Raw genomic sequence first — 15,654 nt, 5'->3', positions numbered from 1 at the left:
CGAAGAACCAAGAGGAAAAAGCCTGTGTGAAGGCAAAGAAAGCAGGAGAGAGAATGACAAATTGGGAGAACAGCTGCTGGCCCTTAGGGCCAGCAAAAGGGAGTAATATGACATATGCCTAGAAAGGCAGACAAGCCAAATTTCAATGGGCTGTAAATAATAGGTTGGAGGAGCATTGTAATTTAACCTGAAGGCAGTAGGGAGCCAATAAAGATGTTTGAGCAGGGGAATGACCTCATTGGACCTGTGCCATAGGAAGATTATTTTGGCAGCTGTGCATATATTGGATGGAAGAGGAAAGAGGTTGAAAGCAGGGGTAACATTTATAAGGTTATTTATAACTGTACAGGTGAGAATCAATGAGAACCTGGCTGTGAGAATGAAGAAAAGGAGAGGTAAAGGTAAAATTGACAAGACTTCATAAGAGATTAGACATAGGGATAAGGGAGAGGGAAGAGTAGGACATCAATGACTCTGGCTGTGAGCCTGGGTGACTGAGAGAATGATGGTACCCTGAAAAAAATTGGAAAAAAAATAGGAAAGTTTGGAAGAAAAGTGGGTTACAGGGATACTTTATAGTATTTTTTTTTGTCTTTTGTCTTTTTTCATTTTTCATTTTTTTTGTAGTTATTAATGGAGGTTTCTTATAGTAAGGTAATGCTTCCGTAGCCCATGCAAAGTGGAGGATCAAGAATATGGGCAGTTTAGACTAAATCAGGGAATTGTGCTTTGGAAATATGACATCCTATTTATCCTCACAAAATAAGTGGCAGGGTGAGGTAGTGGAAAGAAGGCTGGATTGGGAATCAGAAAACCTGGGTTTGAAACCTGACTTCACAGTTCTGTACCTGTGATGATCAGTAAATCACTTCCTTTTTCTGGGCCTCAGTTTCTTCATCTAAAAAAAGGGGATTGGACTAGGTAATCTCTAATGTCCCTTCCAGCTCTGAATCTTCTATCTTATGACTTTTAAAAAAATTTATCAGTACCTTTTGTTTTTAAATCACCTGCATTTCCCAATACATATCTACCTCCTCCACCAGAGAGCACTAATCACAAAGAAGTAAAATGAGGGTGAAAAATTCAGGAAAACCCACTAATATATCCAAAAAGTATGACACTATATACAATATTCCACACCCATAAGCTCCCTGACCTTTACAAAGAAGGAGAGAGAAGTATCTTATATTTCTTCTTTGGAGCCAAGCTTGGTCATTCACGTTTTTTGTTTTCTTTTGTTTTGGTTTCCCTTTTCATTTTTGAAGTCATTGTATATTATTTTCCTGGTTATTTTTCCTTCGCTTTGCATCTGGAAGTCTTTCCATGCTTCTTGGTATTCATCATGCTTGTCATTTCTTACAGCCTAATAAGTGACAATGGTCCACTTTAATTTGGCACATTCAAGTATCACGATTTATTTTGGTATTCCCCAATCCGTGGACATCTGCTTTCAATCTTATCACAATATAATACCTCATGTTGTTAGTTATCATTTGATATATAGACATCTTATTTCCCTACTTTGATTCTAGGCTCCTTGAAAGCAGAGGCTCTATCTTTTTTACCTTCATATTCAGCGTGGTACATGGTATAAAGTCCTCACTTAGATGATTGGCAAACATTTAAAGTCAAGACACATCAACAAACATCAAGTTCCTACTGTGTGCACTGTGCTAAGCTCTGGAGGAAGAGAAGTAATGAATACTTGTTGATTAGGTGATTTGAATTTCTGGAAAATGTGGAAATAATAATTTCATTGATAGGCTAATATGCTGAAGGCATTCAGATGCTTCCAATTAACAGGCTGAAGTTTGTTAGTCTGCCCCTAATATAGAACTGGCAAGTTGTCACTATTCACATATTCATTTAACAGATATTTATTTAGTTAGTATTGAGTCCAGGATCTTGTATTGAGAAGTCTTAGAGGGAAAGAGTTAGATAACAGGACTCCACCCCAGAGCAGCACACCGTCTAGCTGGGATTATGATACATCCACAGAGCAACTAGAGACTGTAAGAAAGAATTCTTTTTCAAAAACCACTTTCCCCATTGGGATTGGGCGAGGTTGGCAAAGCCCTTTTCTTACATTCCGCCGTGTCCATAGAATCTGGAGATGTTTGTCTTTGGTCTAATTTTTCCAAAGGCTGGGTGCGTAGCAAATGCTCAAAGATATTTAAGAATATGAAAAATAAAGAAATTCAAGGGAATTCAGGGATAAAACCAAAGAAAGGAAATCAGGGGCTGTGACAGGAAACGCCCACCTTCTTGGCAAGGAAGGGATGCCAACTGTGGGAAAGTAGAAGTGAGTCCCCACCTTTGAGAGGCAGTCATCAGCCATAGCTTCAAAGCAAAACATTAGAAAATGGGCTGGAATGAATAGACTGACACAAGTTAGGGAAAGAAATGGATAATTAAGAAGCCTTTTTTAGTTAAACCTTGGCTAAGATTGATGGCAAACAATTTTTTTCTTAAGCTGTACATTGGAAGGCTTTACTCTCCTGTAGTCCTTTATGTTAGTGAGTTGGCATATGCCCTGGTGGCAATGACTTGACTTTCCCTCTTTTCCTCGAAAGCTTAGCACAATGCCTAGCACATAGTAGGCACTTAATAAGTGTTGATGTGACTTGACTTCAGGTGTTTGCTGAGCATCTAAATGCAGGTGGGGAGACCTACTTTGTCTCTCTTCCAGGTTTTTGACCATTGTTAAACTTTGAATAGTACATATTCCCTAGTTATGTTTATTGGAGTTTGGCATTGACTAAGGGTAAAAAAATTGCATTGGATTAGAGAGCAATTAAATGCTTTGTTGGAGTTTCGATGGCAAACCAATTCAATTAGAACAGGGACTAAAACAAGCCTCCTTGGCAGTATAGTGGAGCCTTAGTGATCTAATTGTCATAGACTAGAGCAGGAATTCTTTTTTGTTTGTTTGTTTTGTTTTGTGGGGCAATGAGGGTTAAGTGACTTGCCCAAGGTCACACAGCTAGTAAGTGTCAAGTGTCTGAGGCCAGATTTGAACTCAAGTCCTTCTGAATCCAGGGCTGGTGCTTTATCCACTGCGCCACCTAGCTGCCCGGGAATTCTTAAACTAAAGTCTGTGGACTTATGTTTTTGATGTTTTGATAACTATTTCCAATATAATTTGTCATTCAGTTGTTTTCAGTCATGTCTGACTCTTCATGACCCCATTTAGGGGTTTTTTGGGCAGACATACTGGAGTAGTTTGACATTTCTTTCTCCAGTTCATTTTACAGATAAAGAAGCTGAGGCAAACTTGTACAGGCTCACATAGCTAGTAAGTGTCTGAGGCCGAATTTGAACTCATGAAGATGAGTCTTCCTGACTTTAGTCCAGGCACTCTTATCTACTGCATCATCTAGCTGCTTTCAGTATAATTAGCTCCCTTTTAATCCTATGTATTTTATTTCATAAATACATAAATTTAAACACATTATTCTGAGAAGGGGTCCATTGGCATTACTAGACAGCCAAAGGAATCCAAGGTACAGAAAAGATTAAGAACCCTTGGACTAGAGTATCACAAGGTAATGCTTCTTATATATTGCAGATTCAGTCATCGAATCAACACACATTTATTAAGTGCTTGCTCGGAAGAGTAGGAAGGGGTCACTGTTGTAAAGAGCTTCAAATACCAAAGGGCTCCAATTAAATCAAGAAGACTCACCAAAAGGAAACTGTAAGGGGGTGGCAGCTAGGTGGCACAGTGGATAAAGCACTGGCCCTGGATTCAGAAGGACCTGAGTTCAAATCTGGCCTCAGACACTTGACACTTACTAGCTGTGTGACCCTGGGCAAGTCACTTGACCCTCATTACTCCACAAAAAATAAAATAACATTTACAAAAGGAAACTGCACAATATTCCCCTGAAAACATTCCAAATCAAGTAAACTTGGTTACAGTTGAGACTTAGAGTACATAACCACAGTTTAGACAATGTACAGGGTTTTGTGAGGGGAAAAAAGAGTTACCTTCATCATAAATATTCAGCTTTCTCATTATGATTTTTTTTTGTTTTTATTCCATTCAATAAGCATTAAAGAAGTGCCTACCATTCCATAGTTTTGACTTTGGTGTACTCTTACCCCTTGGAAAAGCACTGGCTTTGGAGTCGGAAAGACCTGGGTTCAAACTCTGCCACAAATGCTTTCTACCTGGGTAACCTCAACCAACCTTCCTGAACCCCAGTTCCTTTATCTACAAAATGAAGGGATTAAGTAAATGGCCTCTGAGGTCTATTCCAACCTCTTAGATCAAGACTCCTATGGCTCATCATCTCATCATTATATCATGCCTTAAGGCTTACAAAATTCTTTTCTTCCGAGCAGAGGTTGTATGAGTATTATTATTTTACATATCAAGAGTCTGAGACTTAGGGGACTCAGCTTGCTCATAGTAACACTACTGGTACTAGGAGATTGACTCTGTATCCAATGTGGTCTTCAAACTATAACACAGAGAGCTAAACCTTCAATAAATAGGCTTATGTTTGTAGAGTTTCTGAGGAAATGAAAGTACTCCCTTAAACGCTGAGTGCTTTTATAAATGAAATATGCTTGTGCTGTCCTTCAGTTTCCATGTTGCAGACAATAGTTTAGGTTGAGGAAACCGGAATATAGAGTTGAGGGGGGAAAATAGTAAAATGTTGCAGTTCTGCAGTTAATTTTTCTTCTCTTTCTTCCTGCCCCCCAAAATATCATCATATCTCTTGACAATTTTATAAATGGTTTTCTTTTTGGCAATTAAAAACCCCACCACCCTCCACCAGTTGGACAGGTCAGGTTTTTCTTGGCCACGAACCCAGTATACAGTACTTTGAAAGCCAACTAGCTGGATCATTTTTGTAGCAGCCACATGCTTAACGTCTCTCTCAGAGATAATCAACTTCAGCTTTGTAACTTTGCTGAACTCGAGTTTATTCTGTCTTCACTCCAAGAAACAGCAAAGCTTCCTGCCTCAGGACCCCCTCCATTCCTGTGATGATTTAAACTTATAGAACTGTCTTTTTAGCAATTGAATTCGTTACCACTTTTTATGGTCCTACATTCTACTGACATGCTGGGGGTCTCTCTGTAGGCATATCTGCTTATGGATAATTAGATAAGCAGTCAGTGAGTCAACAAGCCTTTATTAAGCACTTGCTGTATTCTTTTAGTGATACAAACATGAAATAGTCCTTGACTTGAAGGATTATGGATAGAGTCAATATCTACATTCTATCAAGGGAGTTAATATATAGATAAATAAGTACATAGAAAATATATACAAGATGAATAAAAAATAATTTTGGGAAGCAGAGTAGTGGGGACCAGAGGAATCCGACAAGGTTCATGTAGCAGGTAATACATAATATCCACTCTCTCTGAAATGCCAAAGATTCCAATTATACCAGGAAATGACATCCCACAAATAAGATAGTTCTTAAGACAAGCTTCCCAAACCAAGTATGTTTGATAGTAGTTGTCTTTATGGTTTAGCTCAGGGCTTCTTAAACTTTTTACACTCATGATTTCTTTTTGCCCAAGAAATTTTTATGTGACCTTTTGTATATAGATATATAAAATAGCCATATATAACCTTTTACTGTTGCCAATTTTTTTGCCACCCCACATTCTGTTATGTGACCCACAGTTTAAGAAACTTTGGTCTAGCACACAAGGCTTTGTGAGGAAAAAAAGGCAAGCTAAGTTCTAAATACCCAGTTATGATGCTGTTCTTTTTTTTTTTTAAACTATCTAGTTATCTTTATTTTTTCACCTTCAAATAATATTTTATTTTATTGCCCAATTACACATAAAAACATTTTTTAACATTCATTTTTCTAAAATTTTGCGTTCCACCATGCCCAAAAGGCTATAAAACTGTGCATACCCTCTGACCCAGCAATACCACTACTAGGTCTATGTCCCAAAGAGATCATAAGAAAGGGGAAAAGACTCACATATACAAAAATATTTATAGCAGCTCTTTTTTTTGTTTGTTTGTTTGTTTTTTGCGGGGCAATGGGGGTTAAGTGACTTGCCCAGGGTCACACAGCTAGTAAGTGTGAAGTGTCTGAGGCTGGATTTGAACTCAGGTACTCCTGAATCCAGGGCCGGTGCTTTTATCCACTGCGCCACCTAGCTATAGCAGCTCTTTTCATGGTGGCAAAGCATTGGAAATTGAGGGGATACCCATTATTTGGGGAATAGCTAAACATGGTATATGAATGGAATGGAATATTATTGTGCTGTAAGAAATTATGAGCAAGCAGATTTCAGAAAAACCTGGAAAAACTTACATGCTGAATGAAATGAGCAGAACCAAGAAAACATTATACACAGTATCAACAACATTGTGTGATGATCAACTATGATGGACAGCTCTTCTCAGCAGTACAACGATCCAAGACAATGCCAAAAGACTCATGATCGAAAATGTTCTCCATATCCAGAAAAAGAACTATGGAGTCTGAATATAGATTGAAGCATACTATTTTCATTTTTGTTGTTTCTTTTTTCTTGTGTTTTTTCCCCTTTTGTTCTGATTCTTCTCTCACAATATGACTAATGTGGGAGGAAAATTTTGAGTTCCAAATTTTCTCCCTCCCTCCTTAGTCTCCCCCTTCCTGAGACAGTAAGCAATTTGATATAGATTATACATTTGCAATGATGTGAAACATATTTCCATATTAGTCATGTTGTAAAAGAAGATACAGACCAAAGGGGAAAAAACCATGAAAAAAGTGAAAAATGTTTTGATCTGCATTCAGACTCCCATCAATTCTTTCTCTGATTATGGATAGCATTTTTCATCAAGAGTCCTTTGGAATTGGCTTGTATCATTGTATTGCTGATGATAGCAGTTATTCACAGTTGATCATTATATAATATCACTGTTACTATGTAGAATTTTCTCCTGGATCTACTCACTTTGCATCAATTCATGTAAATCTTTCCAGGTTTTTCTGAAATCACCCTGCTCATCATTTCTTATAACACACTAGTATTCCATTATAATCATATACCACAATTTGTTCAGCTATTCCCAGGTGATAGGCACATGATGCTATTCTTTTTTTTGTTTTGTTTTGTTTTGTGGGGCAATGGGGGTTAAGTGACTTGCCCAGGGTCACACAGCTAGTAAGTGTCAAGTGTCTGAGGCCGGATTTGAACTCAGGTACTCCTGAATCCAGGGCCGGTGCTTTATCCACTGCGCCACCTAGCTGCCCCCACATGATGCTATTCTTCATGATAGACTCCCATGATCTTTGACAGGACAGACTCTCAGAGTGTGAATGACTACTGTTCCCTTCCAAGCTCAAAGGGTCAAGGATTCTAAGAGGTCAAATGTTTTCTATTATCACTCATGAACCCCCTCCCCATCTAGTGTATTCCCCATCGATAGACAAGTAGACATAATTATGTTTTAGAAAGAGGTATTTACTAATGTGGTATAGTAAGACTGGTTGGTACAAAAACATTTCCCCAAAAGTCTGAGAAACACTCTCCCACAAGTACATTCAGAGTCCAGGGGAAAGTGGGCTCAAGCTTAGAGGGAGTATCCCCTCAGTTCCTGGTTAGATGGGAATCCTTTCTTACCTTTATGAAGTCCTTATGAAGTTTCCCAGATGTAGAGCCCCTTGCTAGGCTGTGAGATTTGGTACCTTTGTAGAGTCCACAACTATACTTCTCTCTACCCTGCAAATAGCACATTTCCTGAAGTTGACTTTTCTTAGTGTGTCATTTGGTGCTTGGGCCACTGCTGCACCAGCTCCCATGGGAGGTCTGAATCTTATGGCCTTTTTCAAAGGTCAGATAGACTTGGGGGGGTGGGAAGTATGATACTACCTCTGGGGTCACTCTCTCCCCCACTTCCTTACTGCCTTCTGGTATAGGCGTAAAAGATCTGCCTTCTCAAGGTACTCTTAAAACTTCCTCCTTAGATTCCTTCTTAGAAACAGGTCCAAAGGTGTGTCTAATTCTACTAACCAATTCCAAAATATTGATTAAAGACTTGTTTGATATTACTTTACACCTTTGATTTGATTGATTCCATAACTCAATCATTCTCACCTGAAAAAGGCAGAGGTAGCTGGTCCCCAGTGGATAGATCTTTGAGCCTGAGTCAGGAAGATCTGAATTCAGATCAGGTCATGTGACCCAGGGCAAGTTACTTAACCTGTTTGCCTCAATTTCCTTAACTATAAAATGAGTATAATTATAGTACCTATCTTCCAGGGTTGCTGTGAGGAACAAATGAGATATTTGTAAAAAACAAAACAAAACACTTATCACTGGCACACAGTAGGCTCTCTATAAAAATGTATCTCTTCCTTTCCTGTTCCCTTTCCCCTAAAAGATATAATGGAGTGGAGTATCTTGTTAATTACTTTAGTTAGGGTTGAAGAAACAGTTTTGGGGGTGCAACACCTCTCTTACACCATCTTGAGCTGCAACTTAAAGAAAATAAGCAATTCTAAAGGGCAGATAAGAGCTATAGTGACTCGTGAAGAGTAGCAAGTTGGCCACTTTGACTCTATTGTAGACTGCAGGAAAGGGAATCAAAACGTAATTAAGGTTGGAAAGGTAGGGGACCAAGTAACAAAGAGCTTTAAATGCCAAACAGAGCAGGTTATATTTTATCCTAGGGACAAGCAGGAACCAAAAAGGGTCCCATTATGTTAAAGGAAGGAGAATAGACAAGGAATCTTGGTTTCCTTGTTTAGATGACAGTTGTGACTTGCTAATGAAACTAATCCTCATTTACTTATGGAAGACAGAGGAGGAAGACTTTTCCTAGCTAAACGTCTCAAAAGTTTATAGATTATATTTCAAAATTTTCATCCCACAGACCACAGTTCCAGTCTCTGGGCTGCAACTCTCCCGAAAAGAAGTTTCTTCCATAAAATAGTTTCAGACTGGAGGGTGGGAAGGAGATGAGGCGGTATACCCTGGAGATCATTTCTTTTAACTTCTCCAGAAATGAGAAAGAAGGGGGTTTGCACATAAGTAGAATTGCACTTTGCTCCATACCTCTGCCTTCACTCAAGTCTTTCTTTTAACTTTGGAAAATAGAAATTGCCCTAATGCTACTTCGTCATAAGCATCCAGTCTTTAAAACAAACAGAAAACCTCCCTCCTCCATTGGACTTCAGATTTCTGTACCACAGAGTCACTTGAAAGAGCCACCTGTGCCTGTGCACTGAGGTTGTCAAATTCCAAGGATGCTGTTCCTTGGTGTTGCTGTTGCTCATTTGATATGGGCTGCTTGAGGGCTACTCAGGGGTGCTAAGCAGTACATCCTGCTTGTGGGAGCCCTCAGATATGGAAATTTTCAAGAATGTTTGCTGTCTGGGCTTTAAAAGTATTAAAGGTTACCTATTACAGGTGCCAGTACATGGGGAGGCCATTTTGTGGAGTGGATTGGGCCCTGGATTTGGAGCGTCCCACCCCAGACCCTTAGTAGCTGCCTAACCTTAAACAATTCACTTATCACTTTATTTATTTATTTATTTATTCATTCATTCATTCATTTATTTATGTATCCATTTATTTATCTATCTATTCATTCATTCTTTCTTTCTTTCATTTATTTATTTGTTTGTTTGTTTGTTTGTTTTTGTGGGGCAATGAGGGTTAAGTGACTTGCCCAGGGTCACACAGCTAGTAAGTGTCAGGTGTCTGAAGCCAGATTTGAACTCAGGGCCTCCTGAATCCAGAGCCGGTGCTTTATCTGCTGCACCACCTAGCTGCCCCCCACTTATCATTTCTAACCTCAGGTTTCCTGTGCTTCCCTGGAAGGATTCTGAAGCTAAAATGAGATAATATGTACATAAAGTATTTTGCAAACCTTAAATGCTACCTAAATTTATAGTTGTTGTTCTTGTTAGTCCGCTTTTTAAATCTCCACCATCAGAAAACAATGGAAAGATGGTCCAAGTAGTTAACATGCAGCAAATATGGATGATGAAGATAGAGATGATAATTACTGACATTGACATAGTGTTTTAAGGTTTGCAAAGCATGCTTCATGCATCATCCATGCTTTCCTCATTTACTCTTGGTTCGAGTTGCAAACCCATTGAGATAAATTGACTTGCTCGAAGTTACCTTTGCAAGCGGTCCCATTAATCATTCTTGGCTTTCCCCTAGCATTTCTGAGTGTACAGATAGTGAGGCAGAGACGGTGATGCAGTTACGCAACGAGCTGAGAGACAAGGAGATGAAGCTCACTGATATCCGTCTTGAAGCTCTCAGCTCAGCCCACCAGCTCGACCAGCTCCGAGAGGCCATGAACAGAATGCAGGTGAGGAGGGGTGGAGGGCAGCGTGTCTCATGGAACAACTTTCAAGATTGATGTCCCAGGATACTGTGCTGAGGTTGTACTGATTTACATAGAGTCCTTCCCTCCCTGCCCCATTTCTATGAGCCTGACTGAAGAACCATGAGTGGGTATACTTCTGAAAGAATATATTATTTCTTATATAAATAATCTCATCATAAAAATGTATACATACCTAATAATATATCAATATATTAGAATATAGAAACATTATAAATATACAAATGGTATATCATAAACATAAAATATGGCATAATAATATTAATAATAATGCCCTAGTAATACCCCATGGAGAATAGAAAAGAGAAAAGATAGCAAACATTTATTTTCTTTTTAATTAAATTTATACTTAATTTTAATTTTATTTTCCCAATTACATGTAAACAAAAATTTTTAACATTTGATTTTTAAAATTTTGAACTCTAAATTCTCACCCTCCCCTCTTCCTTCCTTGAAAAGGCAAGCAATTTGATATAGATTATGTAAGTGCAATCATGCAAAACATTTCTATTTAGCTACATTGCCTTCCCCCACCCCCCAATGCAGACCAAAAAACCAAGAATAACAAAGAAAGTTTTAAAAGTCTGCTTCAATCTGCATTCAGACTCATCAGTTTTTTCTCTGGAGGTACTTAGATGGAAGGAGCAGTACTACAAGCATGGTAGTGGAAAGGCGACCATGAATTCTTTTTTGTTTTTGTTTTTTTTTGGTTAGGCAATTGGGGTTAAGTGACTTACCCAGGGTCACACAGTGTTTGAACTCGGGTTCTCCTGAATCCAGGGCCAGTGCTTTATCCACTGCACCACCTAGCTGTCCCTTGACCATAAATTCTATTTTTTTTTTTTGGCTGGGCAATTGGGGTTAAGTGACTTGCCTAGGGTCACACAGCTAGTAAGTGTTAAGTGTCTGAAGGCGGATTTGAACTCAGGTCCTCCTGAATCCAGGGCCGGTGCTCTATCCACTGCGCCACCTAGCTGTCCCAACCATGAATTCTTAGAAGCAATGTTCACAGAGGACACATTCTTCTGGTAGGGCCAACCAACCAGTCATTCAGTAAGCATTTATTAAGCTCTTACTGTGTACCAGGCACCGCAGGCACTTGAACTATAAAGACAGAAATTAAACAGTTTCTGCCTTTAAGGAGCTTACATTGTATCAGGTGGAAATAATGTATACCTACAGCAATATGTAAATGATAAATTGGGGGGGAGGGGCACCAGTAGTTGGAGAGTTGAGGAAAGAACCCATAGTAGAGGTAGAATTTGAAGTAAATTTTGAGGGAAACTAAGAATTCGAAGAGCCAAAGGTGGGGTTGGGGCACAGCCAGTACAAAAGCATGGAGGTTGGAGATAGAGTATCATGTGTGAGAAATAGAGATAAGATCAGTTTGGCTAGAACCAAAACTACTTGAAGGGGAATAATGAATAAGGCTGGAATGTAGGGTTTGGGTTGTTTGTTTGTTTTCTCCCTTGGATTAGGAAGGCATTTGATTCTATATCTAATGCTTCAAGAATGGGAATGAGATGTTGTGTAAGGAGCAGGCTAGCTAAATTCAGAAAGGGTCATCAGGTATCAGGGGAATGAATTCTGGGGCCGCTGTGACTCTCAAAGACTATTTACTAAGTTCTAAAGGTGGAATTTATATCATCAGAGAGGGGTTTCCAGACTAAGATACGGCATAGCTTTGAAGTATCGAAACAAGTTCAGATCTCTAGAATGTTTGCTAGGTGCTAAGAGAGCTATGCGGAATTTTGGGTTCCCTCTTGGCCTTTGCCAAGTATTTCAAGAAGTAGGTGGCAGCCGATGGTGCCCTAAGGCCTATGCGGATAACAGTCAGATGGGACTATCTATGCCTTTTTGTAAAAGGAGTAGAGAGCAGTTTGGGGAGGATTTTCAATCCTTGCCTACAGATGCACAGGTTAGCTGCGTCTAGCAGGAATCTCTCCCTTTGATTCTTTGCAGAGCGAAATCGAGAAGTTAAAAGCTGAGAATGACAGACTCAAATCGGAGAACCAGGGTGGCATCTGCAGTCGAGCTCCATCCCAGGTGTCCATCTCATCCTCCCCGAGGCAGTCCTTGGGCCTCTCTCAACACAGCCTTAACCTCACTGAGTCAACCAGTCTGGGTGAGTGGAGCCACAGGACCAGCCGGCAAGATGGGGCCTGCCATCGGCCCAGATGCCTCAGGGAGCCTTGAGCTAAAAAGATCAGAATGAAATAAGAGGCGAAAGGTGTTGGGTGTATGTGAGCGTGTGAACATCTGTGTGTGTTGGCTACTGACATGAGCCCAGCCTTCAGGATGTCATCATGCTTGGCTTTCATTTTTGCCCCCGACTCTCCTAGCTCCAAGCTTAGCTTCTGCCCTGTGCTGAATTGTATTCCGACCCATTTTAAAATGCTGACCTGCAATGCTGTGTATGAAGAAGGATGACGTATCACTGGGCTCATAGCTTTGTATGATGTTCCCGCTTTAAAAATCGATTCCAGGCTGGTGGAAAGATCAATGATATTGATCTGTATTTTTCCCATTACACATACAAAGGCTTGTGCTTTTTAATTTATTTAATTTATTATTATTTTTTCCCATGAGGCTGCTGTGACTTTTTTTTTCTTTTTGGTTTATCCTTTCTCCGCTCAACAAAGCCCGTGACCAGCCTTTTGATTTCTTTGGTCCTCTCATTGGTTTCTGTTGGTTCATGTCCCATTTCCTCCCTTGGACCATCTGATTTATTCTGCTGCCACCCTCGTGGTGGTGCCAGGAATCTGGCTTCGCTGTCCGTGTGTGGCTAAAAGAGGCTGTTGATGTTTTCCATTCGCAGACATGTTGCTGGATGACACTGGTGAATGCTCGGCACGGAAAGAAGGAGGCAGGCATGTTAAGATAGTTGTCAGCTTGCAGGATGAAATGAAATGGAAGGAGGTTAGTTGGATCCCTCTCCCTGCTCCTATCACCTTCTGCCCTTTCCCATTCCCCCTAGGTAGAAATACCTAGTTTAGTGACTTAATCGTAAACTGTATCACCTTGATGCTTTATGCTTTTGTTTTGGTTTTTTTGGTATTGTGACTAACATTGTCTTTTCCTTAACCAGCCCCCTACTTCTATCCCCAGAAACATTTCAGATTCAAAATTGGGTACTTAACCAATGAAGATGAAACTAGAGCAATTATTAGGAGCAATTTTGCCCAGCTATATGCCGTTAAAACTGAAAATCTAAATAAAATGGATGAATATTTACCAAAAAAAGATAAGTTGTCCAGATTAACCAGAATGAAAATAGAATACTTAAATAACCCTATGTCAGAAAGAGAAATTGAACAAATCATAAATGAGCTCCCTAACAAAATCGGGTACTTGGACACAATTAGAACTAACAAGAAGCACTCTCCATTCTTGTGAATTTTCCACATCTAGTGAACATAAAAATATTCCCGTGTTGTATTTTTAAAGTTATTGTAATTAGCTTTCTCCCATTCATCAGGCATTAAAAATAGTCTTTCTAAAATTCACAGATGGCTGAAGCACTTCAAAGTTAACTAAGCTCATTTGCAAAACTCAAGGCATGTAAATAATTGGACAAAAATAAATTGACCCCGTGTGCCACTTAGGTACCTCGTAAACAGCAGAGGAGCAACCTAGTGTGTATTACAGGGGTGCAGAGAGCCCTGGCAGAGAGCCTTGGAAGCCAGAAATGAAGCTGGGGCATGAGTTAAATCATGTTTTCTATCACGTGTCAATTCTGCAGCCATCCCAGCACCAAATGCCAGGACCCTGGCTTTGGGGATCATGGAGGGTGAATTGAACTCAAAGAGTACAGCTTCTCTTCTGCCATGAGGCCAATGTGGTTGTAGCTACTTTGTGGAGAAAACAAATAGTCTACATTTGTATTTGATTAAACTCTTAGGTCAAATAGCATGTGATGCATGGTTAAGAGTAAAGTGACTTGTCTTAAAGCAGGAACTCACAGCTTCCTACTTCAGGTCTCTTTGTAGGATCATGGTGTCTTGGGAATAGCACTGAACTTAGAGTCAGGTAGTCAATAGGCATTTATTAAGTGCCTACTATGTGCCATACACTGTGCTAAGCACTGGGGATACAAAAAGAGGCAAAAGATAGTCCCTGCCCCCAAGGAATTCACAATCTAATTGGAGAGATATAAGACTTGAGTTTCTGTCCTAATACTTAGTGATTGTATATAACTATTGACAAGGCACTTTAAATCTCAATTTACTGATCTGGAAAATGGGGATGATGATACCTGCCATTTCTGTCAGCAGCCTAGCATAGTAGGGAGAATGCTACCTCAGGAATCAGAGAAACTGGGTTTAAACCCTGGCTCTGATGCCTTCTGCCTGCTTTATACTGGGTAAGTCACCTTCCCTGGGCCTCACTTTCTTCATCTGGAAAATTGAAGAAGATTAGGCTACATGGTTTCTGAGATCTTGCTTGGCTGTAGGTCTAGGAGCCTATGAAACTCGTGCTATCCTGTGAAATGTGCACCATGTTTATAATTGTCTCTCGTCTCTTCCCCTACCTGCCGATAGTTCTGCTCAAAATAGTGCTGTAGCCTAGACTATGTGATGTGCCCAGATTTTCACTGCCTGCCAACCAGAAGCAGGCATTTGCATTTAAGTGACCCAGTGGCAGACCCTAGACATCAATGGTGAGAAACATGAATGTAGAATAGTATATTGGGAAGAGTGTGTAGGAAACATCTGGTCCAGAAATAATGTAAATGTTGCTGATAAATGCAAGGGATTGTCACATTAGTGAACCCTCTTCTGATTTGGCTTACCCACTTGGAAATGTCCCCCACTCATCTCTGTAATTGTGTGTTCTTTGAAGCATACTAAGTATTGGGAAAACCAGCACGATATAAGCTCATCCAATATTTTATCAAGTTCTCTTAGCTGATATGTTTTTAGTATAAGGTCGCTCCAATGTGCCTTCCACACCCCTTGTATTCAGAGATCAGTGGTCAGAGGCACCAAGGCAAGAGATAGAGAGCCTGGGCCCTGAATCTTATTGTTGTAATAGAACTGATAGGAGGAAAAGATAAGAAAGAAAAACTAAGGTTTGGGTAACTGATATTCACAAGAACTGAGGTGATGAGCAGATTAAAGTCAAGCGGAATCTATCTCTGAAGACTTTCTGGGGAAGTTTGGAAGGTGAGTTTAAGAGAAGGCTTTAGGAGAGGAGATGGCTAAGAGGAGGTGAGAAGGACATTGTTTGCAGAAGGGAGTGTAAAAGTCTAGCAGACCCCAGGGAAGCCATGCTCTCTGCCCTCAGTCTTATTAGTCAGTGTCATCGGAATA

The 15,654-nt window shown here is 39.9% G+C and overlaps 1 protein-coding gene across 7 annotated transcripts in view; it reads left to right on the top strand.

The window, feature by feature from the left end:
• The window catches only part of NAV2 (neuron navigator 2), a 452,110-nt gene that overhangs the window by 413,271 nt on the left and 23,185 nt on the right, over positions 1-15,654 (top strand). For 6 of the 7 annotated variants that reach the window (XM_043970118.1, XM_043970119.1, XM_043970117.1 and 3 more), the window contains 3 exons: positions 10,153-10,306; positions 12,305-12,467; positions 13,161-13,261. In XM_043970118.1, coding sequence (XP_043826053.1) covers positions 10,153-10,306; positions 12,305-12,467; positions 13,161-13,261 — 418 coding nt within the window. The remainder of the gene's footprint in view (positions 1-10,152; positions 10,307-12,304; positions 12,468-13,160; positions 13,262-15,654) is intronic. The other variant, XM_043970121.1, reaches the window with a different exon arrangement.

This window comes from Dromiciops gliroides, chromosome 6 (genome assembly GCF_019393635.1).
Source record: "Dromiciops gliroides isolate mDroGli1 chromosome 6, mDroGli1.pri, whole genome shotgun sequence".
In the NCBI taxonomy this organism is placed as follows: domain Eukaryota; kingdom Metazoa; phylum Chordata; class Mammalia; order Microbiotheria; family Microbiotheriidae; genus Dromiciops; species Dromiciops gliroides.
The sequence above is the reverse complement of the archived record's forward strand: the minus strand, read 5'-3'. Positions and strand labels throughout refer to the sequence as shown.